Source organism: Lytechinus variegatus, chromosome 7, assembly GCF_018143015.1.
Source record: "Lytechinus variegatus isolate NC3 chromosome 7, Lvar_3.0, whole genome shotgun sequence".
Taxonomy (NCBI): domain Eukaryota; kingdom Metazoa; phylum Echinodermata; class Echinoidea; order Temnopleuroida; family Toxopneustidae; genus Lytechinus; species Lytechinus variegatus.
In genome coordinates, this window is record NC_054746.1 from 3,761,714 (window position 1) to 3,789,010 (window position 27,297).

General features: G+C 35.4%; 1 protein-coding gene across 3 annotated transcripts in view; it reads left to right on the forward strand.

Annotated features, from left to right (window-relative positions):
* The window catches only part of LOC121418237 (sodium- and chloride-dependent GABA transporter 2-like), a 74,386-nt gene that overhangs the window by 10,425 nt on the left and 36,664 nt on the right, over window positions 1-27,297 (forward strand). For 2 of the 3 annotated variants that reach the window (XM_041611986.1, XM_041611985.1), the window contains exons 2-5: window positions 9,416-9,510; window positions 21,539-21,725; window positions 25,006-25,137; window positions 26,103-26,388. In XM_041611986.1, the coding sequence (XP_041467920.1) occupies window positions 9,469-9,510; window positions 21,539-21,725; window positions 25,006-25,137; window positions 26,103-26,388 (647 nt within the window). In that variant the 5' untranslated portion in view covers window positions 9,416-9,468. Of the gene's footprint in view, window positions 1-9,415; window positions 9,511-21,277; window positions 21,726-25,005; window positions 25,138-26,102; window positions 26,389-27,297 lie in introns of those variants that run through there. The other variant, XM_041611984.1, reaches the window with a different exon arrangement.

Genomic DNA, 27,297 nt, shown 5'->3' on the forward strand with positions numbered 1-27,297 from the left:
TGCAATATTTCATTTTTTATAGATTTGACAATAAGGAGCAACTTGACTGAAACATTTAGTATTAAACAATGCTAATGCCACATGTTCAGGGAGGAATTAATCGTATCACTTGCCAATGAGGAGAAAATTAGAATATTTCATATTTTACATAATAAAATACAAAAGAAATAGTGAGTGGATGATGTCATAGTCACCTCATTTGCATACGTACCAGCCAGGATGTGCATATAACTGTTGTGTGAAATGGATCGAAATTTTAAAATGTCATAACTTTCTTATTTTACATCCAAATTTGATGAAATTTTCAGTGTTATGCTTGTTGGAATTTTATCTTTTTATTCAAATCAACTTTATGTTGAGGTCGAACTTGCCCTTTAATATATGTTGAAAATGATATTTTGTGAAAATGGAAGATATTATAAAATGTGTATTTAATATTAATGTGAATAGGTGAATTAATGAATAAATAATGAGATCTATATTCTTTTTTTTTACGGCCAGCCATATGAAATGTGCTTAAAATGTCATTTTTTCTGGTCAGTCATTTTATCAACTTAAATTTCATCTCGCGCTTCGCGCTAAAAAAATATGTAAGTTTCCTATCGTATACCGGTATATGCTAACCATGCTTACAATAAAACAAAATATTAAAAATAGGGTTATACAAAGTCACATCGCGCTCGCATAATATCTTTTGCGAGATACATATTATGCTCATGAAATCAAACACTTATTTGTATAATGAGATCATTCCAACCCTCAGCTATCACATTGCGTGGATTCGAAAAAAAAATTTAAAGAAAATCAAACAAGTGTAATGCTGACATCTTCATCAAATTCTGATGTACAGTAAGTTATGACATTTTAAAGTTTCGTTTATTTTCCACGTGACAGTTATATTATACACTGGACTGTGATATACCCATCACTATTTATTTCATGTAGTATACAGGAAATAATATATATATATTCAAATTTTGACAAAAACAAGCATCTTTATGAATCAAAATATAGGTTGCAAAATAGCAATGAATACCACATATTCGAGACGGAATTAAACATTGTTTAATATGATATTGATGAAAATACAATGAGATGTTTCGTATATCATGTTATGCAAAATAAATAGTGACGTCATAAGGACTCCATTTGCCTGCCCCCCCCCTCCTCCCGCCCTAGATATGGTTAAAATGATAAATGTATTGTTCCTTCAAATCGTTCATAATTTGATGATGGCGCTATACATAGATAAACTATGGATGGGACTAAAAGAAAATTTTGTCATTCACCTCATCTGCTATCCATTGGAGCTCATGTTTTCTCCACTGCTGCAGCCAGTATAGGGGCGTGCGTTGTCTTGATAATGTGGGCCAGAATGTGGGGGGGGGGGTCAAATATTTTTCTCAGTTGAATTGCAGTGGTAATATACAGCCGAACATTAATTAATCAAGATGGATATATGTATGAAAAGCTTACATACCATGCATCCTTGTCTTGGATCAAGGATTTCCATTAGTAACGCAAAACGCGCCGCTGTCAAGTTGAACATAAACAAATTAAAAGACAATCGAGCACAGTGCGACAAATCAATGGATATCATGCATGATTTAGTGCAAAAAATGTCATTGGATTGTAAAGTTTAAGCTAACGGCGACGGAGTTTTTTTTCATGCGAGGGCATGATTTTACATGGAATGGAAAGGAAATGTTCCTTTCTTAAATCTAGAACGAGGATCTTTTTCATTTTTTTAATGGTGGAGGAAAGTTGTCGAGATCATTATACCATCATGTCATGTATACCGGTGATGTAAAAATGCGCGCAGTTGCATAATCTCCGAAAAGGAGTAGGGGAAGGCGGGGTAAGTTGAGCATAGGGGCAAGTTGAGCCACCAGCCCCAGGCCAATAATAAATGAGTCAGTTATTATGGTGGTGTCATGTATTGATGACCCATACATAACCCCTAACCCCACCACATTGTTTTCCACTTTGAAACACAAAGTAGTTTTTTAGAGGGGAAAAGTATGAATTTCAGCCAAAAAAGTAAAAAAGAGTGTGAAATAGATAAGTGCTTTATACACACACACGTCTTTAAATATAGTAAAGACATGATAACAACATTGTTAGTACAGGTATGGATCTTCATTCTTGTCATAGTCGTTTATATAATGGATGCATAATAAATGTGTGGATACAAAATTATCGCACTAAGTTCGGACTGGGGTAAGTTGAGCCAAACAGCATGGGGCAAGTTGAGCCATAGTAATTCCTATGGTAATGTATCTTAAAAAACAAACCATAAAAATCGATTGAAATGCAGGCTGAAAGGAGCAAATTTACATGACTGCTCTTTTCCTTTTAAAGGATGTTAGTATTTATAGAGAATTGGCAAGTGAAAAGACTTTAAACAAAAAATTGACATGCTGGTTCTCCCCCCATACATTTTGTACGTAGTTTTTGTGGCTCAACTTACCCCAGACGGTGGCACAACTTACCCCATATACGGGGCAAGTTGAGCCATTTGACATCAGTTTTTTCAAAGGTCATGATGACTTTCAGTGTGGGGGTAGAAAGTTATATGTAGGTGAAAAACATTTCCCAAGAATCAAATTTAAAGGCAAGGTACTTATTTCTACAATAGTACTAGTCATATCAATTCTAACATGCAAAATGCAAAAAGTGTCACAACTTACCCCGCCTTCCCCTACGTATTGGGAGTTGATATGTTCCTCTCCCCCCTCGTTTTCCATTTCTTGAAGAATCAAAGGGGATGGTGATCTCCCCCTCCCCCCCCCCCCCCCCCGTATAGCACCGCCCCTGTGATCAGACAATGAAGAATGTTCTTTATCCATGTCTTAAAAGACTAAAGATGATTCCTTCTCAATTCCATAGCGAATATAGGGAGGGGAGGCAACTGGCACGGGGAAGGGTTTGGGAGGATATTGGACTTAAAATATAAAGAGCTATAGCGAATCCGTGTTTAGAAGAAACACTCACTATTCAAGCTATAGCACCGCCCACGATGCTCTATGTATGAGTCTAATATTTTACACCATCCCCTTTTAAAGTAGTTAAATATTAATGAAGGAGTATATAGAATCAAGAAAAATCAAAATACTGAGCTAAAGCTCGATGCAGCTGAAACAATCAAGCACCATATTTAGTAAATTTGGACAAGGTTTTTAGGAGGGAAAATGATGAAAAGAGACCGAGGAAGTGGGTGTTTTCGTCTCCTTTGTCGCAATCATTTCAAGGGAGCAATGATCCGGGAAATCGGAAAGCGAGCGAAGCAAGCCAGCCAATGACATAAATGATTTCATAAATAATTTATTTCGTATCAAGGTCTGCACGTGATACGGTAAAACGATTTATCTAGTTATGTTTTATTGTTTTTCATTTTCATTTTTATAGGGGAAATGGTAAGCGTGCACTTTTAGAAAGAATGTTATTATTTTTGTTTTGCCCCAAAAAAACTGTTTCACATGATAATGAGGAGAAAATCATGGTTTTTTTGTTTCATGTGATAAAATACAAAAAGACATATTGCGGATGGTACCAAAACAGATATCCATTGTACCTTTCTTGGTTATTATTCTATCATATCTGCTATATCTGCGAATGGAAATATGTTTGCAAAAAATATTACTAAGAGGAAACTAGCATGAACAAGGCATAAAGAAAAGATGTAAATTTATTTATAAAATATATATTTATGTGTATATTTATATATATATTATGTGTTGGTGAAATCTTGAAAGCTCCTATTTCACAAAACAAATGGAGGAATATTGTTTCAAAACCAATTGTTACTTGGGACACAATTTATATCATATTTTTTACATGTTCTTTATCGAGCACAGTTAGATTTTTACAATCAAAACATTTATTATCTTCTTTTTCTTTAACACCCCCAAATGATAATAATGTAATAAAGAAATGAATGATAGTGCAGTTTATGGGCGATTCCACACTAGAACTTCAAAAATATCATAAATTTCAACATGCTTTCAATAAGTCATAAGTAGTGTAATATTTTACTATGATACCTAAATTTTATGAAAATTATAAGTTTTAACCAAAAGTGAAGACAGATATAGTTTTAATTGCGGGGAACAATGGAATTTTAAATTTTCAATAATTTTGCTCATTGAATAGTCAAGTACAAACACCGCCTGAAACAATTATTTGCAAAGCAAGAGAAGATTGAAAATATTGCAGGTCAATAGAATGATATATCATTGATGGTTCAAAATAATATCTACAACATTTTCATGATCCATAATAGGGGCAGCCCTTATTTTTCCGAACCTATTTTTGGCAATGTCCCGTACGACACATGACAATGCAAAAGTTTTTCCTACAATTTTGTTTTTGATGACCCATGGGTGATCGATTTATCCCATAAGGATCTAATAACTGTTGTCCCGTCATTTTTCAATTATGGTCCTATTAAAAGTTGTCCCGTACGACACACGCTGTGTCGTACGGGACATGTCCCGTACGACACACCATATATAATGCATTAAATTGCAGGATTTGGATTCAGAAACCATAAATAGTAGGCATATTTAAATTCATTTAATTGATTTAACATAAAGTGAACTGAAAAAGTACTTTGTTTATCTCCATAGAACATGAAATAGGTGATTCTAAACATTTTAATTAATTTCATGTAGGCTTATTCTTTTGTGAATCCCTTCAGCTAAACTGGTGATTTTCACTGATCAGAGCAGGTTAATTTCTTTTCATTGAGCATGAAAAGAAAACTTTTATAATTATTTCAACCTAGCCTGGAAGATGACTTCCTCTTGTATGCTAATGTGGAATTATTATAAGATGTAAAAAAATACATATCAATCACCATGATCATCTATTTGGACTTCCCTTGATGATCACTATTTTTTATATACAGTATTGAAACTCCTTACCTTTTTCAAGTTGTAAAAAAAATCTTGAAAATAAGACAAACCATATGGTTTCATGAAATGCAGATGGGTTTGAAAAAGTAGAACCGCATTTCTTTAGAAAAAAAAAAATTGTGGAATTACAAGTGACATATATCATGTAGATATACATTTTATATAAAAAAAATTATAACATTTTAGCCCCATAATTTACACAAAGTTTCATTCATTCATTGTTTAAATAGTGTTTGGAAATCATCAATTAATTACCTTAAAAAAAATTCACACAAACCTCAAGTTTTTCAGCTCTAAATGCTGTGAACACTTGTACATTTCCCATCATGAAAAAATTATAACATATTGCTCCCAATTGTATATATTGAGGTTACTTAATTATATTGTCCCGAATGACTACTTATTAAAAGATTTTTCATAAAAAATGAAGAATTTAGGGGCAATGCTCCTTCTGATTGATAAAAAGTTCATTTTTTTTATTCAGGCTGCCCAGTACAACATGCAAGTGCCTGTACAACACACAATTGTCCCGTACGACACACAAGTGTCCTGTACGACACACAATTGTCCCGTACGACACATTATTTTGTTTATGATATATTGACAGAAATATTCAGCTAATAGCGGTTTCTAACCTAATGAATGTCTTAGTTTGATAGGATTATCATTATCATCAGCCAAATAATGTGATTGAAGAAGTCAAAGTGACATAAAATAAGAAAGTTTGGCTTCAATTTAGAGATGTCCCGTACGACACATTTTGAATGTCCCGTACGCCACAATGTTCTCGAAAATTATAATTTGTTTTATATATTCATGAATGTTTATTTTGCTTTCTTGTATAAATGTGTTTGTTCTTGGGTAATTGAGTGTCAATTTGAGTTCAGGTCCTATGAAATTTATTTACCCAACTCACAGACTTTTGAGTACAAACTTGAGGTTTCTAAAAAAGCCACTTTTTCTGCGTCCGTACGTCTACGACACATTACTATTTTAAATCTGTATTATACAGAATGTGAATTCAAGTCATGTTAAGTCTTGGTTTTTCTAACACTCTGGTAGTACTTGATGATCACCTATAGTTACTGGAACATTTTTTTTTTCTTGTCAAAAACTGTCAAATGTTCTCTAAATGTCCCGTACGACACGTATGGAATCACCCTTATGTGTATTATTTTTGGTCATAAGTTATTAGACAACAAGGTAGCGTGCATATAACCTCTCCCAACAAGAAATAACTCCTTGAAATTATCATGAACCATGGTTGTTGATTGTGCATTTTCAATCAGGGAGAATGCCATGTCGCTGATTCAAAGCGTAAGGTTTTCTGTTGAGTTTGGCGCTAGTTCCTCTGAAATGAATACTCTCTTTCCATCGTCGTCTTCTTCGTCCTCGTCAGTTCTGAATAGTCCCCCTCTATGAGTCATTCAACCCACTTCAAAAAGAATAGATTACTGCAGTAGAGGCATATCCCTTACTTTTAAAGGGATGGTCCAGGCTGGGGATATTTATATCTCGATAAATAGAGCAAAATTCACAGAGCAAAATGCTGAAAATTTGATCAGAATCGGAGAACAAATAACAAAGTTATAGCATTGAATATTCCGGTGAAACAGTTCTAAGCATGTCTTCATAAATATTCATTAGTTGGGCTGACGATTTCATAGTCATATCCCCACTTGTTCTTTTGTATTTTATTACATCAAATTAGGTTTATTCAAAATTGTTCTACCAAAAACTCAAACAATTTGATTGACAACTGATTAAGTACATTAGTTATTTATTGCCACAACTTATTTCATCATAATGGAGACACATCACTTGCGTATACGTTAGAAAAAAAATGAAACATTTATGATTTCATGTAAATGATTTAAGAAAAAGGAAGGTGGGGGATGTGACATCATCAGCCCACCTAATGATTATTCATGAAGATGTGCATATTACTATTTTCACAAAATATTGATAAACTTTAACATTCAATCACTTAGTTATTTGCCATCCGATTTTGATGAAATTTTCAGCATTTTGCTTTGTGAATTTTACTCTATCTATTTAGACGGAAATATTTTCAGCCCGGACCATCCCTTTAATTTCAAAGCGTGAAATCAGCTTCATGTATAAGGCCGAGTAAGTGGTCGGTCCCATCAGAGTAAACAAACTTGGTCCACTCACACTATGCTACAAAAATAAATTTGAGAAATGGGATGTTTGCTTCATAGCATCATTTGGAGCTCATCAGACCTTTCATTTAATACCTCATTCATTTCAATAGCCTTAGTAACAAGAAAGTTATGGTTGTTTAAGTTTACAAATCGCCTATCAAATTCTTATGTATTCCTTTATATTTTAAAACAAAAGTAGTGACCTTAATTGGGACCAAGGTGCACTCATAGAAAGCAACAATGTGCATATATTGGCACATGGAAGTGTCCAACAACACTACCAAAAATTAGAGACGCAGCGGCGTCTCTAATTTTTTTCGCCGCCGAAACAGGAACATAAAAAACATACTTGGCGTCAGTAGATTTCTTTCACATTTCACCACAATGTAGTTGAAATGTTGTTCTGTCGGAATAAATACCTTTTAGAGTGGGATGATACCTGTAAAAATGAATAGAAAGAGGTTGAAAGCAAGGACAAAATTCCAATAGCAGGCACGATCACCGAGTGAGATTTTTTTTTCAAGTCTAGACAGCTGCCATAAACATTCAGCTACGTAAAAACAATGCATGATTTCATGAGGAATAACCTTTCTTTGCAAAGCAATGCCCTCACAGTCACCCTGAGTATGCCCTGAGAATCCAGGCAGCACACTCAATGCCTCATTCAGAATGCATCTACATGTAGAGGGCGCTTTTGTAACATACCAGAGATATTATCTCTATGTAACACACCTTCAGTTGAATATTATGCGGTGGTTTTTTTTTGAGGGGGGGGGGATGTCCCTCCCATGGAGATGAATATGCTAGATAAAAGAAGTCCGTCGATTCGTCCGTCCGTTCACCTGCCGATGTAGCCTTGAATCATAACTCTAAAAGCAACTGCATTTTTTTTCTACGCTAGATTTAACAGACACTCCACTTTTCCATTTTTCCAGAAATTAAATAGATAAATGAAAATAACAATATTATCAATTGTTTAACACCGTTCTCATTTCTCTTTTCCCAAAGGGATATACCTCATTTTATTATAGGGTTGGAGACCTTTCTCCCTGCACAGCAAAACACTTGCACGTGCCGTCATTCTAAGGGACACACCATTAGATATCCAGGGGGGTGGAAGTCCCCCCCCCCAAAAAAAAAAAAAATCAAACTTGACTTCTACATGAAAAACAAAAAACCTCGACTAACCATCAGAGTAAAAAAAACTTGGTCCACTGACAAAATCATCTGAAAGGTGCCAAAAATTTATAAACTTGTTTCAATGAGGAAAAAAAAACTTTACTCAAAGAAGAAAGGATTTTTTAAATCAACCCAAACTTCCAGCTCCCTCAATGGTGCGTTGTTTTTTTTAAACAACTTTTAAAAAACCGATTTAAATGATAGCTGTTTGATAGAATGACTGGCTTAAGCAACGTGCTTAATAGAATATTAAACAGAGTTTTTACGTTGTGGATCCACCGCTTGGGGGGGGGGGGCGTAGGTGTGTGTGTGAGAGAGAGAGAGGGGGTGTGAATTCCGAACTTCTACATGAAATTGTTAAAATAATGAATTATCGGTATGGCGATGGGGGCTCCTATATAATCTTCTATATTTACTTTTTAAACTAATCACGGAAATCTAAACCCACGCTAATCCACAAGACAATCCCTTTGTTTCCACCTTCTCGGTTACATTTCTTTTCACTCTCCATCCATCATTTCTGAACTCCATTCATCACAATATCATAAGACGTTTTAGTTTTTAGTATTTTTTTCTCGTTCTTTAATTTTTTCTTATATCTTGCATTTTGAGGAATCTACACTCAACAAGCCCTGCTTTTTAGTGGATCCCTCAACTTTTATTCAAATAGTAAAGATGAATGAAAGGAGTTATATGCGAAATGCTTTATCATAAATATTCTACAGTTATTATTATCGTGATTATCTAGTTCATTTTAAATATCATTAATAATACGATTATCATATTGTTTAGTGTCTGTTGTAAATATTTATTTATCTATGTCATACTGTATATTTGTATATTCACTTATATCTAATGATTTCTTTTATTGCTAAATTTACTTGAGTTGAAATGAAAATAAACCAACCGATTTGAAATATCTTCATGCTTTCTTAGCAATCAGGTAAAAAAAAAAAATCACCACCAAATCACCAACTAAGCAAGTAAAACTCGACGAAAAGTATAGCTGTTTTTAGCCATTTCCCTGCATGATAAATGGTTCAGTTGATTTCAACCTTACATTGTATAATGATACAACTTTTATGAAGTCATTAATAGTTTATTTTTGGATTTTGTATTCAGATACATTTGTACATTAATTATCTTCCTATACAGACTGATGATAATAACAGTTTAACGAGATCAAAAGACGACTGAAAGCAAAAGAGATGACAGTGTTCTCCCAGGAATCCGGCTGGTCACCAGTCCCCGTGAGTATTTATTATCCATTTTATTCAATAAACAAGCAAGAAAATAAAATTACCAGGAATATCATAATACAAGCCTAAATCCTGGCTTTAATCTTGCTCACCCTTTCCATCTTTTTTATGTTGTTTAGTCTAAACCATTTTCCTGCTTTCTTATGCTCTATATGTCTTTTGATGTTCGCGTTCTATAATCATGCTACTGTTGCTGTATTATGTAAATTTGTAAATGTACACTATTTTTGAAATTGGATATACAAATTGAAAATATTGAAATTGGAAATAAAAATTGAAAATTGAAATTGAAACCCCCTTTAAATGAAAAGAACAAACAATCTGGTTAGAAGTGACATGTATAAGCGCTGTTTTTTCAGTGGCAATGGTCTTTAAACACAAAAGATAATTGCGAAATATCCACGGAACACGAAACACTAGGATATGTCGTAATTTCCGACCCATCGACCAGTTATTGATGAGGCTCAATCAGTAAGTCAGTCCTGCAGTCGAATCCATATGCATATGGATGCAGGTTCGAGTCTCGCCCTGAAACAAATACAAAAGTCCAGGATTTATATTTTGATTCGAAGCCTTCAAAACAGCCCATTATAAATTATCGTCATTCCCACTGCCCTCTCGGGTGCACAAGTTGGTGACTGAATAAAGAAATTGCTGCCGGGGCACCGTCATCGAATTGCCAGAGTACCGATTTAAGGCCCCCATCTCACTAGGATGGCAATCATGGCGACCATGGCGATCTGTCTAAATCCCGAAAAGCGTAGCAGAATCGTCCTCGAATTCTATTTTTAGCCTGCGAGGCGATTGCACTGCAACTTCACTGCGACGGACCTGCGCTGAAGGCGATGGTAATACGCTGGTAATACGACGCTGCCACTCTCTTGCCACGATTTGAGGCAGATGTGATGCGCTGCTTCTGTGATTAAAGCGACCGTACAACGAGGCCCATACGCTAATTAGGACCTCGGTACGGTGGTGCTACGAATGGAACGATTGTGTTACGTTCATGATGGTCTCTTGAAACGATTTCAAGCAATCGGCATATTGATCGCGGCACATGAGACATTTTTCAGTCGATTGCCAACCTCCGACCAAGATGGATGTCCAGAATTCGGTTTGACTTATACATCTTAGCATTATACAACAACTTCAATTAGAAGTTGAATACGAGGACCTGATACGAGGACAGTAGAAGGAGGAGGCCAAAAAGATACTGGGTCCGATCCTGGCTGTCACTTAAGTCATAATATACAATATATATTAAAATTTTACTCAAAAGATGTCGATGAGCCTAATAGTTAATATGAGGGATGCATCCAGAATTTCATAAAAGAGCATAAAAATGTTTTATATTTTGTTTATTTTTTTCCACAAAAGTTTGTCACTCAAAATTGTTAGGTAAATTCCTTTCAAATTTGCTTTCAAGAAGTAGTCTACTGATGTGAGAGCACTCATAAGGGGGGGGGGGGCACAATGCCAGAATCCCCATAAAGTGTGCTTTCCCAATCAATACATCAGTGATCGAATCATTAAAATTTTAATATTGTTTACTGTCACTGTAGTTAGAATTCATTCTATTTTTAAAACATATTCAATTTATATATTTTTGCGGAGGTAACCCATTTCGTCATCAAGACATGCGAGCGTCTTTTTTTCTCTCTTTCAAGCTGGCTCAGCAGTTAGATTTTCATCCTACTATACCTCCTCCTCCTCTACCACCACCATAACCTCTTGTTCGCTTCCTCTTGGACCGCCGGCATAACAGATTGGGCAGCTTCCCTTTTTGGTCCTTTTTCTGGGAAGTATATTTGAAAACGTCGTGGTGTCGCCTCGTAATCTGTTGAAAATGTGATAATCCGCTACCATCGGCACGTTGTTTCATAGCAGCGCAGACGGTCGCTGCTCAATCGCTGGCCAGTCATCAGCGGCGCAGCAAAAGCGCAACGCGAATGCCTGCAGCGGGCTGAGAACGTGTGCCACATGCCACCCAAAGGGAAAGCGTCATGGTGGAAACGGTGTGAAGCGTGTCGAGCGCAAGGCAGTCGCCTCGTAAACGGAAGCAGCGCAGCAGAATTGTCTTGGGAACGGGCCTGAAAAACACGGGCGATCGGTGCCGCTTTTTATGCGCTTCTACTACGCTTTGTGCGTTGGAGCTTCGTTACAGCTACGAATATGTCGTTTGTAATACGCTCTTGACTTGATTATGATGCGCTTTAGCACCTCCGCGATCTCGCTACGTAAGTTTTGAACATGTTCAAAATTTTGTGGCGACCAGGAAGATGATGGCGATCCTTGCCGCTTCAGAAAAGATCAAGGTACGACGGAGAAGATTGAAAAGATCAAGCCACGTTCAAGCTACGATATACCACGCTTTGTCGATTTTTGACGATCGCAGCGGAATCGCCATCTAGTGAGATGGGGGTATTACGTCGGCGCTCGGACGGCGACCGCCCGTGCACCGAACGTATTTAGGACGGCGGGTGAAAAGTGAGCAGGCGCTGCCAGAAGTTATCTCCACGCAAAATCTTAATGATGCCCCCCCCCCCTCAAACCAGTGGTACCAGACGGCCTCCGTGCCCGGGCGAAATTGACTAAAAACTCACCGCCCGGGTCGCTGAACAGGGTAATTTTAGCGGTTGTGACCTTGGCCTTTATAGGACGCCGCGTAGGACGCGTCGTCGGCAAAGGATAGCTTATGTGATGTCGATGTGTGAATATGTTAATATTGATTATTCACCATTCCACCTATAGATCCCACCAAATTTCATAATATTTTCACCAATTAACCTTCCCGGATAACATTTTAAAATGTACAAAATCGTTAAGCATGTATTTGACAAAGGAAATAGCGCGCGTGATACATGATTGCTCATGGAAGGGGCAAGGTTGGTCGGATGGTTGTTCTTGCGGGATACGCCGATAGACATAAATACAATACAGTAAACAAATACAAACAAAGGGCAGAGAATATAAGAGAAGAAAGAGAACAAGAGAGGGATACGTGAGCGGGGAGGCAGACATGAATGTTTATCACAATGTATAATATTTCATTTGTTATATTGCTGTATACATGTACTTCACTTTATTTTGTATATTTTATTCTTTACCCTTGCATGTATGAAAAATGTGATATTAACTGAATAAAGGCTAAGTGCTCAACAGCTGTATCAGTCGGGGCAAAATATAAATGCCGTAACCACAATCGTCCATGGTTCATATTATCATGTTATCTTTAAGGACACGTCCACCCCCAAAAAGTTGATTTTAATAAATAGGGACAAATCCAACAAAATAATGTTACACTGAATATTTCATCAAAATCGGATGTGAAATTAAAAAAAAGTTATGATATTTTCAAGTTTTGCTTTTCACTATTTCTTCTGTATCTTATTATATGAAATATTTTAATTTTCTCATTGTCAAGCAAAATGGTGTTTAATTCCTCCCTAGTGGAATTAACATTCTTTAATACTATATGGTTCAGTTAATTTGGACCTTTTGTCAAATCTGTAAAAAATTGAAATATTGTATAATTCAAAACAATAAAAAAAAAGAAATAGTGAGTGATGGACATCATCGATTCTCTCATTTCTATGCAACTAAATTGTGCATAACTTTTTGTGATTTTTTCCTATTGATAAAAATCAAATTTTGTTTTTTTTTTAGGTGGACGTGCCCTTTAAAGTCAAAAGGAAATGAAACTTGTTTATTGTATAAAGTTTCAGAAACTCACTAAAAAGGAAACGAAAGATGAAAGATAATGGGTGACAAAAGCAATTTTTGGTGTTTTTTCCATGTTTTGAGGCCACTATAACGAATGTTGTGTTGGAAGATTATTTTTCTTTGTTTGGGAATAAACATTTGAATATTCGAGCGGGTATCAAAATGATGTATGCTTGAAACATATCACGAATTTCTTTGTGGAATTTGTGAATTTAAACACCTGGAGAGAAAATGACATTGTTGAAGGTTGTTGATGTCTAGTTTCAACAATTAGGGAATGAACCATTTAGAAATAAGTGTATCTGGATCAAAAATGAATAAAGAAAAGACTTATGTAATGTTACTTGGCAATGGTAATCAAGAAGAACAGGGGACACCTCCTATCGGAGAAGTAGTACCATTTAAAAAAATATCAGTTTTTTTTTAGCGTAGACATTCATGTAAAAGAGAGTAGAGAGTATGAACTATATAAAAAAATCGAGCAAAATCAAAAACTCCCTCTCGTGGTGGAAACAAAGAGATTTAAAATTGGTAAAAGATCAGTGGTAAAATACTATTGTAAAAACCTTTCATCCAATAGATTATAACGTCATTCAATCCAATTCCGCATTCAGTATTTCAGAAACTTGATGAACTGATCTGTGATTTTTTTATGGAGAGGAAAAGACAAAGTTAAGCGAACTAAGATGTTTCTTGATTATAAATATGAGGAGGCCGTGTGTAAAAGGCAAATGCATTTCACAGATGAAAATAAAAAGGGAATAGATCTGGAAGAAATTTTATTCATTGTTTCGGACAAAACTGTCCATGTAAGTGAACTCGTCTCAAAAAGATTATATAGGACTATTCTCAATTCCAAATTACTTAGAAGTCACTGTAGTTTATCAGTTAAAAGAAGCATTTAGTTTGTGTATTATTAGAGATATTGAAAACATTTTTCTTGGGCCAAGAGAATGTACTTTGAACAGTAAACATGGTAAACTGAGGGAATTTCAGTTCAAATTGTTAGACGGGACTATTTACACGAATCGGGATTTACTTCGTTTTGGCATGATTTTCATGGATCTATGCAGACTGTGCTGCTTTTGTCAAAAAGAAGTAAAAACGTACCGTCACAAAAGTGTGATAAACAAGACATAATGGTTCATTAGATTTCACATTACACGTATTCAACTGAGCATTACACTTACGTTTACTGATCTGACATAGGGCATAACAATGAAGAAACTGAATTTTAATTGAAAATCTTTTTATTACTCTTCTCTTTCCAAAAGTTTTCCTTTTACATCTAATAAATCGTTGATAAATCTAATGCTTTGGCCCACCATTCTTTTAAGAAATATACCTTTCAACCAATTTTTACATCAGATGTACCATAAAGGAATAGCCTGCCTAACAAAAAAAAAGAAGAAAAGTACACTGAACATTTCGAATAAAGGAGGAAACTATAATTAAGCTTTCCATCCAAAAACTGTTTTAGATCATTAGTGATATAGTTTAGTAAAATATGTATCCCCTTTAACCCATTCTAATGTTACTAAAGGTTTCAAAGAGGCATACATTAAATGAGAAACTTCTTCACATGAATCCAGGGCTCCGTATAACAAAAAGGTTTGCGATGAATAGCATTTATGAAAGAACACTTCCTATTGGTTCCTAGTCAGTATTTTGCTTCAAATGCGCGTGTAACATTGATCTTGATTGGTCAATTCATATAACGATTGGTCGCTAATCTTTGTGTTACGGAGCCCAGGGGGGCGTTTCATGAACATTTTTGTCTGACAAGTTGTCAGATCTGACATCTTTTCTTGATTCTGATTGGCTGAGAGGCACTGTTACTATAGTTACTGTCGGATAAAATGAGACTTGTCGGATAAAACGTCCGACAAGTCCTTTCATGAAACGCTCCCCTGGACAGCACTAGAAAAGTGTTCTAACTTCGATCATTTTAAGTCAAACATTTTCACAGTTACAATCTGTCTCCTACTTATTTTGTCGGGTTTTTCCTTCCATATAAATTTGTAGAAAGACACGTTTTTGATTTTAGAAGATGTTCAGACGGATTTGGAAATGGAATAGAATGGAATGGAATGTTCTTTCCAGACTGGACTACTGCAATAGTCTCTTCAGCGTTCTTAGCCAGAAGGACTTAGACCGACTTCAGAGACTACAGAACTCTGCCGCTAGGCTTGTCTTCTCTGCTCCCCTTCGGACTCGCACAGAACCTCTCCGACTGGAACTCCATTGGTTGCCTGTGAGACAGAGGATAGCCTTCAAAATTTTGCTGCTAGTCTTCAAGTCGCTCAACCACAGAAGCCCGGAGTACATCGATAACATTCTCATTCGTCGTTCTCAAGTCCGTACTACTCGTTCATCTTCGTCAATCTGGCTCACCCAACGCCTTTCCAAGAGACGTGTGAAACGTCCTTTCCTGTGATTGCTGCAAAACTATGGAATCATCTACCAGCTGCAGTGAAGATGGCCTCCTCTGTTGAACAATTCAAGAAGGCCATTAAATCCCATCTATTCTGCTAAGTGGACAATTAATTGCACGGACTAAACTGATCATTCCGAGGTGTAGAACAGTTGTTTTAGTGGCCAAAACAAATATGGAGTAGTGTGTGTGCAGCGCTTTGTAACCGAAAGGAAAAGGCGCTATATCAAATGACTTTTGGATTGGATTGGATTGGATAGGCATGAACAAATGATTGAATCGTGAAACAAGCAATGACTTGACAAAGATACACGACCGAATACAGAAATATTACGCCTTTCCAAGTCCCATGCAAGATAATTATTTTGTCTTTAGTTTAATACTTTATATTCAGAATTGAAATCATGGAGATTTTACAGATCAATACAGAAATCAATTCATATCTATAATTAATTTCATGTTAATCAACGTTATATTGGGCCCAGGCAAATCAATCTGAATTTTTTTTTTCAGAGACCAAATACACAATATTTGCGTTTTAGTCATATGTTAATCTTAAAACCAGAATATTTCGAGAACAGAATTTGTCTAGTGCATTTTGCAAACTTTCCTTACTGTCGAGGAACGAAACGGTGTCATCTGCTTACAGCAATAATTTCTTTGTTTGTTTTTTGTCAATAACTATACCTTTACATGTATGCATACCTGTTAATTACATATATTTGAATACGTGATGGAAACCGACTGAGGTTTTACAGAAGTGCAATCAAAACCGGCTGGAAACATGCTTCAGCAGCTTGTGTGATGTGATGGAACTGCCCTATATAGCCCATCCAGCATGATGTCCAAGTATCAATACATTTGAATGAATGCAGTCTTTTGTATGATTTTCTTTCAAATCGGAGGGTGGCCCAAAACTTTTCGCCAGTACCATAAGATGGAGGATGAACTGTGAATTCGAACACTTGAATGGGGCATGATACCATGCATTCATTCTGTAATCAGTACAGTAATTCTGATACCTTGCCCTGAGCGTAATTTAATTCACGTGTAATATATTGGAGGTCACACGTTTTCACTACCAGTGGCGTAACTACTGGGGGGCATGGGAGACACGCCCCCCCCTCCCTCCATTGGCTGGCAAAAAACGGGAGAAAGGGAAAAGAAAAGGAGTGAAGAAAACGAAACGTAGTGGGAGAAATATAAATTATTGGATATCATATTATGTTTTATATACTATATTATATTACATTAGATGTTTTTCATAACTTTGTGAAACATTATTGCTTAGGGCCTATGTGTTCATCATTCGCGTTGTCTGTTCAATGAGATATATAATCATGTACTACAAAACATCCCGTTTTCTCGTCCATATTCACCAAATATATATTCTCACACTTGATTGATTTTTTGTCGTGACATGCTTCTTCTTCATGACTTCAAAAAGTGAATGCCCCCCTAAATATAAAACATTTCCAGTCAGCTGAGGGTTGCATCAGTGGATTGGTGAGAAATGTCTGCTCTTTTTTAATTCCTAAAAACAGTCCCCTTTTCTGGTCTGAGTATCAAAAAAAAATTCAGCTCGCACTTAGCGCTCGCATCATTTGGTTAAAGAAATACTTATGTTCTTAGTGAATTCTTAAAAACAAGCCTTAGAATGCTCCTCTTCAGGTTCTGACTTTCAAAAATTTTCAGCTTGCGCTTCGCGCTTTCAATATTTAATTAGAGAGATGCATACCATGTTCATGATTACAATGACTTCAAAAAAGTGCTTCATGTGTTTCGTTGTAATTGTAACAAAATTAGCATATGGTGAGATTATGTATGCTCTTCATGAATTCCTGAAAGAATCTGTTTGTGGTCAATATGTACACAAATTTCAGCTCGCGCTTCGCGCTCGCACTGTTTCTTTAGTGAGACAGGTAATAATAATGATAATATGCAACATTTATATAGCGCTTAATACAAATGTTTCTAAGCGCTACATACTATTATCATTAGGTGGATCTATGTATCATGATTACAAAAATTTGCTTATAATTTCCCCTTTTCAGGTCTGAATATCTATAGAAATTTTCAGCTCGCGCTTCGCGCTCGCATTATATATCCGTTTTATGGCACAGTCCTTAAAATGTCTCTATGAGGTCAGCATACCTGGCAAATGAGCGCGCTTTGTGCGCCAAATAAGTGATTCAAAAATTTTTGCTAGTGCCCCCCCCCCCCCGAGGCCGGTATCTCTACCCGAATACGGGATTGCAATAATATTTTTTTTGCACAACAAGGTAGAAATGGTTTCCATGACAACGAATCTAGTTCGAAAAGGATGACTGTCTGTCACAAACGAACTATACCTTTGGTCAGTCTCATACCCATAGAAACCAGTGTGGTTTTCACCCCTTGTTCACATGTTGTCAGTACTACGTGTACCACGGTAGAATGACAAAGAAATCCCCTTTTAAATCTTTCACGGAATTAAGAGGAACGGTAAGACTGAAAATAAAAAACACACATGCCTTTAAAAAAGTTAATAAATAAATTAATTTAATAAAGTGTAGAAGGCACTTGCCCTTTAAACCTAGTAAACACTTTTTACGATTTTCTGAGCGATCAAAACCTCGGTCTTCACCGTGGATTAACGTAGTGATCGTATTTAGATCGTAACAAAATCAGTCGTGGCAATCGCATTTATCGTAATTTTTTTTGTACGGTTCATTTTGTTTGCGATCAGCTACGAAGACTAGAGCTTATCGTGGCAGGCGTCCGTAACAAATCGTACGACAGTGGGGACGAGGTATAACAAAGTTCCGAAGACCATAATCATTATTTTGTGATATAAGTTTTGTAAAGTCCTCTCTGAGAGGTGTATGTGGTGAAAGGGAAGGGGGGGGGGGGTGATCCAGAGTCAGAGAGAAAGTTTCTGTATTTAACTCATAGATAAGCAACGAATTGATAGTGAGTGCTGCAAACGCAAATTAAACTATTCATGGATTGTTTCGCTGAAATTTAGCTGAATATAATATGAGATTGCAATATACATCATGGGTTAAGTTCGTAAAAAAATATGAAACAGAAAGAATTGAAAATACATCAGATTCACTTAAAGTATAGGTACAAAGTATGACCTAATTAAGTTGCCCGGTCAGAATATGAATAAGAAAAGCTAGACGCCAACTGTAAGATTGCTAACATAGGTATATATTTGAGTGATTTTGAAAATGAATTGGTGGAATTCTTGTTTAATTTGTCACGAGATCAGTTTCGTCAACAAATAACAATTTAGAATCATTTCAAATTCTATATTTCTTTTATTTAAAGTGATTGGTTAACATTGGTTTGACTTTTAAAAAATCTGAGCTAGAAGTTCACACTTGTCACCTGTGTCTGTGATATGTTACAAAAATGAAGCCCAGAAAAAAAATTGCGTTCGAAAATAATTATTTAGTGCTTCAAAAATTGAAATATAAAGTGACCGGAAACACCATCTTAATTTCATCCCATACACTTATGTGTACTATTTAGGTGTCTACAAGACGCCTCTTTACAAAATCGGGGTTTGCCTTGTAGTTTTCGCTTTTCATTCTCAATAATGGTTGTTTTCAGGGTTTATTAGTTCTTATACATGCACTTGTACACATGTTTCATCTTGGTTTGAGAATTTTTTAAATCGGCTGCTCACAAAGTTAAACAATACCTTTAATGTAATGTGGTGCTTCGTGGTCTAGTGGTTCGGACTCTCGCCTTTGAAACAGAGGGTCGTGGGTTCGAATCCTATATAGCCATGGCGTGTTTCCCTTCAGCAAGAAATTTATCCACACTGTGCTGCACTCGACCCAGGTGAGGTGAATGGGTACCCGGCAGGAATTCCTTGCATGCACTGAGCGCCGGTTAAGGTAGCTCGAGCTAAAGCCGGGTAATAATAGCAGCGCTTTCTATCAGGCAAAAAGCGCGTTACAAATCCAGCAATTATTTATTAATATTATTAAACAAAAGTTAAACAAAATATACCTTAGTGGGTTGAAGAGACGTCAGTTCTGTTATATTGAGATTACACTACGGTATCCAAATGGGCTAGTAAAAATAATAGTCTGGGATTTGAATTCTGAGTTCTAATCCCATCAAAGCAGGGGCGGGGCAAGTTTTTCGGAGGAAAATTTTGACAAGCCCCCCCCCCAAAAAAAAAAAAGGTTCTCAAATTAAGGATATTTCGAACCCGAAAAATTTGACAAGCAAAAAAAAAAGTCTTCAAGGCAGAAGGGGCGCACCTCGTACAATGACATTTTTACATTATAAATTTTAATTTTACTTCTCAAAAGAGGGGGGCACGCCCCCCCCCCCTTAATCCGCGCCTACATCAAAGGATTTCCCGCCCTTGTATATATATATTTCCAATCTTCCAGAAAGTCCCAAATTAATCCTTTAAAAAATCACTAGCCTACATCAGAATATGAAGTGGTACTTATATACTTTGACTGATATGTAAAGGGTCACTGTTCTAAGAACAAAAGACATAATAACAAATGACACTTTTCATATTAAATAAGAAAAACAGTTTGGGGGACCCGATAGGTGGGGGGCAACATGCCCCTACCCACCTGTCCGCTGTCCTGATACACCCTTTTTTTAAGAAGCTATAGTGATAAAAAGATAAAAAGATAAGAATTCATCTGTGACACAAATATTAGTCCTTTCGGTGATACGCCCCTCAGATTCGTCTATTAGACAATAGTGAGTTGAAAAGGCAATGGTTTGACATGTCTGAATAGGTCCAGGATTACATAAATGACGGAGAGGGCAAAAAATATTCGGACAATAATTCTGACCGTATATTTTTATTTCAAGCAAAAGGAAACCAATCGAAGAAAAAAATAAGCAAAAAAAATAAGAGCAAGAATTTAATCAGCAAGATGGAATCACACTTTTCAGAAGATGATTTTCTGCCCGAAAGGACAAGCGCCCCCAGGAAATTTTTTAAACAAAACCACAATGTAAATTTTTTTTAGGGTTCATTTCATGCCCATCCTATAGTTAAAGTTTAAGGGGTGGTCCAGGTTGAAAATAATATGATATGAACAGATTAAGAAAAATCAGAAAAACAAAACTCAGATCAAAATTAGATCAAAATCGGACAAGGAATAAAAAAAAGTTATGACATTTTAAAGATTTGCATTATCTCGATGAAACATTTATATGTGCATGTCATCATGAACATTCAATGAGCAAACTGATATCCCCACTTGTTCTTTGTGTTGTATTGTATAATTATGAAATTATGTTTATTCATTTTTGTTCCTCGAAGAACTAAAGAAGTTGGATTGACAACGGATTTAATGTACAATGTGTTTTATATATTTATTGTTGCAACTTGTATTTTATCATAAGGGTTCATTCACACTTCAGTTCTTCTAGTAAAGATTAGTTTCATACATGTATAATTAAATCCAATTACAATTTCCTTTTAGTCTTTCATAACCTTTTCGTCCCCGTTTTTAGTATCTTAACCAGACACGCCCCATTATGGGCGGGGCACATGATGAGAGGTGTGAGCTAGCTAGAGCGAAACAAGTTCACTTGTAATTGTCGCGCTAGCTTGCGCATGGCTAGTATACTAGTCGAACACAACTCTCGAGTAGTATAGTACCGTATAACTGTCGGCGGGCCTCAGGGAAGTTTTATTTGGCTGGTACTGTAACACTCATCGTAGATCTATATGTACTTTGCTTCTGCTGATTACTTCTTAAGTTCTTATTCCACATTTTCCCTGATCTGATAACCAAATGATCACAGCTGTTTCTTTTGCAAGTATTCAAGATGGATAATACTCTCGACAAAATGGATGAATCTAACGTTGTTCCTCCTCCTCAGAAACAAGACCCGTCAGCCAACGGGGATGCGGTCCAGGCCAAAGTTGGAGAGACTTCAAAGGGAAAGAAGTTGAAGAGTCGAGGCACTTGGACTGGGAGACTAGATTTTGTGCTTGCTCTGATTGGATTCTCTGTCGGATTAGGAAACGTTTGGAGATTCCCCTACCTCTGTTATAAAAATGGAGGAGGTAAGTAGCCTCCGCTATCATTTTCCTTGGGTTGTAACTTTTTTTCTATTAGAAGGTCTGATTGGTTGGCTATGTCGGACCTTAAATAGGCTTAGTAAAACCATGTACCTATCCATGGTAAACTAGGAATAGGCCTAGGATTTGTTTTTGTTTTCGATCAGGTTTATAATAGGATTCAGTTTATACATAGCTAGTGGCCAGATGTCCTTCATACTGGCTGGTCAATTGTAGAAGTAATTTAGCCTTTGTTCTCTTTAGGGTTTTATAACTAGATCTTGTATAAATGCCAGGCAAAGCCTAAAATGCTAATCCAAGCACATAACAGACAATTCACTCTGCATTGGTTTCAAGTGCAGATACCTTCTGATTGTGAAAATATAGCGCTAATAATAGCAGGTCTAACATTGACTGTTAGCACTTGCCTGGTAATAATGACAAAAACAAAGTATGGGCAGTCTGTCCCGTATATCTTTACATTGTATAGTATGGGATTGGGATACTAGTAGTATATTAATGGTAAAATGTTTGGTAAGTTGATCTACCATAAAAATATTACTGACCCAGTTATTCCTTTTTATATTGGGTTTTAAAAAAAAATGAAAAGTTGTCTTTTCACTTGTGAATAGCTGAACTAAAAGGAAATGACATTTGTTATGACAGGAACATTTCTTCATGGATTTTGGAGTGGAGATAATTGTGACTTCCTTTGGATTTATAATCAGTTCATCAACTTTGTTAGTTGTAAAATGAATGGTAGACCTTCAACGGAAATGTTCCATGTTATAACAATAACTTTTTTTACATTTGACTGAGAAATCAATTCATTCAAGTTATCTGTTATTTTTTAATTCAGTAATCTGATGATTTATTGTCATGATGACTCAAAAGAATTACCAGTCATGTTTATTGATTGATATATTTTCTCTCTACTCAATGCAAGTTGGCACTCCTACTTCCCAAAGTGTTGTTTTCGCTTTGAAACTACATACATGCATCATTTATTTAATGTTGATGATTTAATGCTAAAAAGAACAATTTTAAGAGAATAAAAACATGACACCAAAAAGTTGGAGAGATGATTGACAAAAATCAAATTCAAACAAATATCCATACTGTACTATGTAAACTTCATGAGGCCCAATAAGTTCAAAACTTCAAATTTTAGCTCAAAGAATGAGAACAGATATATACTCAAAGGACAAGTCCAACCCAACAAAAACTTGATTTAAATAAAAAGAGGAAAATCCAACATGCATAACACTGAAAATTTCATCAAAATCGGATGTAAAATAAAGTTATTAAATTTTAAAGTTTTGTTTAATTTCAAAACAGTTATATGCACCTCCTGGTCGGTATGCAAATGAGGAGACTGATGACGTCATCCACTCACTATTTCTGCTTTATTCTATTGTATGAAATATGAAATATTCTAATTTTATCGTAATTGTCAAGTAAAACATCAATTTTTTCCCCCTGAACATGTGGAATATGCATTGTTCAATACTACATGGTTCACTTCAGTCACATCTGCCCTTATTGTCAAATCTGTAAAAAATCAAATATCATATTATTCAAACAATAAAAACAAAAGAAATAGTGAGTGAGGGACATCATTGACTGTCTCATTTGCATGTCACCGAGTTGTGCATATCAATGTTTTGTGAAAAAATAAACGAAACTTCAAAATGTCATAACTTTCTTATCTTACATCCGATTTTGATGAAATTTTAAGTGTTATGATGCTAGTTTGATTTTTCTCTATTTATTTAAATCAATATTTTTCTGGGGTGGACTTGACCTTCAAATATCATTTTTCAATAAAAGTGAATCATATAAGCTTTGATTTAGGTAGCCTACTGTCTGTGATAGAGGTATTTTTTTCAGTTGAGTCTTTAAACATATGAAACCTTTTTAAATGCAAGAAGCACACATACCTTTACATTGCATTTGTTGCTATTTGTTTAAAGAGACTTACACAGACTATACAGACTTACAGACCTATTTGTCAAAGGAGTTGTCGAAATTGCATTTTATATACCATGAGTGCTTAACCACACTTCAGGCACTATACACATCAATCCAGTCAGGATTCAAAGATATTCCCAGCTACTTTCTCTTAATCTTGAATATATATTTGATTTGGGGTGAATACTTTAAAAGGAGATGAAACAAAATCTTGAATAGTGTAAAAATAACAAGATGGATATGGCGCCTAATAAGTTGAATTTATTATTATTATTTTTTTAATTGTTATTATTAATATTATTATTATTTTATTATTATTATTATTTTATTATTATTATTATTTTATTATTATTGATTATTAATCTCTCATATGAACACTGTTTCGAATTAAAAAAAAGTTGTGTCACCTTCAAAAGTATGTTTAATGAGGAAATAATTTCTGAAAGGTTAGAAATCTGTATCAAATTGTCCCTTTCACCAAATTAGCATAACACATTGTAAGTTCCCGGGGCTAAAAACTCTAAAAAGCATAAATTTTCTTTCTATAGGATTTTAGCCAAATAATTTGTCTGTATTGTTTGTGTAGGGTTGCAATGTTCAGTCAATCCATGCATGAGTGGTCATTTTCAAAATTCATTTTTTGTTCAAATCCCTCTTATTGTAAATGTTCAAGTTTTGTGCTTGTTTATCATTCATTGCTAGACCAAGAACATTACCAATGTTTTGAACAGTTAGATGATTAATTTTGGTTGAAATTTTCAAGTGTCGGCCCTTTTGAATATATGCAACAGCTAAATCTGTCCCAAATTATTCGGGAGAGAAGTAAAATGCTTTTGGTTTCTTTGCTATCCAAGGTATTGTTATTTAGTCCTGATATTAACACAAGAAATTATTTAAATATCATAGTTTAGTGAGTATATGTTTGAATAAATAGCAAGAAAATGGAAAGATACTAATTTTCTCAGTAGGGTATTTGAAAATAGTGAACAATGATAAGTATCCTTTTAATATGTTCTGACCTATGCATAACTTGACTAATGAAAGTTGCTCAATGCTATCAAATTATAATTTTTATTCAGTGCCTTTTTGTTAAATTGTTTTGGGAACCTCCTTTGTGGGTCACAAATTGAGATGAAATAGAGAAAATAAAAATTGAAAACAGACATAAAATCTTGATTTTTAGAATGAATGATTCCAGTCTGATTTCATGATTGTATGGAAGACCGAACAAAAGAATCAATATTTTAATTGAATTTTTCTTAAGCTTATTTACCATTGTCTAACATACATTGTGTTAATATTCTCTTTGGTGCAGGTGCTTTCTTGATCCCATATTTTATTTGTCTATTCATCGGAGGGATCCCTCTTCTGATTCTGGAGATTGGTCTTGGTCAGTATACCAACCAAGGTGGCATAACAGCATGGAATATCAGTCCAATATTCAAAGGTAAGAAGAAGCATTTCCACCTTGTGTCCTTTGTGAGGCACAATCAGTCTGAGTTATTGCAATTTTATCAACGTCCCTCTGTTTTTCTCCTCCATTTCTGTATGTGTGTAGATAGTGGCGGAGCGGAGTGGACCGTGACCTGGAGGAGACAAAGCATTGGAGTGGCACAGCATTGTTCACAAACAAGACAGTGCTCCTCCAATCATTTCTTTCCTTCGGGTCACGGTCCACCAATGTGTGTAGAGAAAGAGAGAGAGAGAGTTAATGTACATAATCCTCAGTCCCTTTTTTTCTCCAGTAGTTTGAAAGTCTTGGAATATTATCAAAATGCCCTTTTCAATGTTCCAGGATATTATCATAGGTGTACCCCAAGGGCCTGATCTGGGCCCATTTATTTTTTTTTATTTTGCATACTTCACCAAAAAGGTTAAGATAAATGAGGGAATATTTTTTTCACATTCAGAAAATTATGGAATAGTTTTTTTTTTCAAGATCTATTTAATGGCAAGTTTGTCCTGCCTGGGATAGCTCTTCATCCAGACAACTTGGGAAGTTTGAAAAGTTATATTAAGGTAAACAAACCATGAACAATTTATTTAGAAAAAAATAAGAAAATTCGACATCTTTGAACACAAGAGTATGAAAGAAAAAAACAATGACCCTTTTTATTCCACTTTGCTATATCCAGACTGCCATATAATTTCTTGTTTGTTAATGTTTCTGGTTTTAGTAGTATATTTCATATGAATTTCTGAATTTGATTTTGCTACATTTTATATTGACTCATAGTGAATAAGGGTTCTAAAATGAGAAATGAATGTTTATACACATTTCTTAGGAGACAACACTGGTAAAGAAAATGGGAAACTTAGAAAAATTCCTTGAATAATTTGTTTTGGATAAAATATGCCCCCAGCATATTAACTACATAAATATTGCCTTTAATTATCTTCCATTGTTCACAGGCATTGGTCTAGCCAGTGTGGTGATACTGCTGTTCCTGAACACCTACTATATCATCATCATGGCTTGGTCATTCTACTATATGTTCATGTCGTTTACATCTGTACTGCCGTGGTCCCATTGTGACAATGTTTGGAATACACCATGTTGCTATGTTCCTGGAGCCATCAATGAAACAAATGAGATGACCACTCAGTTAATGACCACTGTGGATGGAATGACCACACAGAATGTGACACAGTGTGCCAATGAAAGCCTTAGGACAACTGCTACTGTGGAGTTCTGGGAGTAAGTAACCACCCGTTTTTAGCTGTCTTCATCACTCTACAGTGTGTCCCACAAAAATGGAAATTCATTTCCAGGGATGTTCATGTGTGCCATCATGCATTAGAAACTGAGACCTGACAGAAACAATTTGTACAGTAATTCATGTTTGAATTTTCAACCCCTCTCATCAGTGGCGGACCGTGACGGCGTGACCTGTAGGAGACAATTGATTGGAGGGGCGCTGTATTGTTTGTGAACGATGCTGTGCCCCTCCAATGCTTTGTCTCCTCCGGGTCATGGTCCGCCACTGCTCATAATATACAGTATCAGTGAAAGAAACATAACAAACAAGACTTTGGAAATGCTAATAACCCATCCCTTTTTTCACACAAGTTTGAGTAATCCTAAATAAATCTTCACCAAATTATCTCAGCAACTTTTTTTTTATATTGAAATTTTGATAGGATTAAACTGAATTCATTATACATGCATCAAGTATTAAAACTAAGGAGAAGTCTCTTTGATGGTGTATATAAGATATCGATCAGTGTCTCTGCAGGAACAAATTATCTTTAAAGTTGGGTTTCTTTTCTTTTTTGGGGGAGGGGCACACTTAGTATTTGTTATCCTTTATGAAAATGAAATTGTGCATTTTGCATGACAAAATATTCAATCAAATTGAATTAAAAAAAGGCTTATTGCTTAAGAAATCTAATTGTATCACATGATATATGTTGATATTAGACATTATTCTACAGAGGGAAGAATGAAATATAGAAGTTTTTTCTGGGTCTGAATTATTGTACCATGAAACATCTTGATTTCTGTTTGGTATTTCAATTTTATTTTCTTTTTGTATCCAGCTAAACATAATATGTTTGATGAAAATAAATTAAGATTTAGGATAGTATAACTATGGTATGATTACAT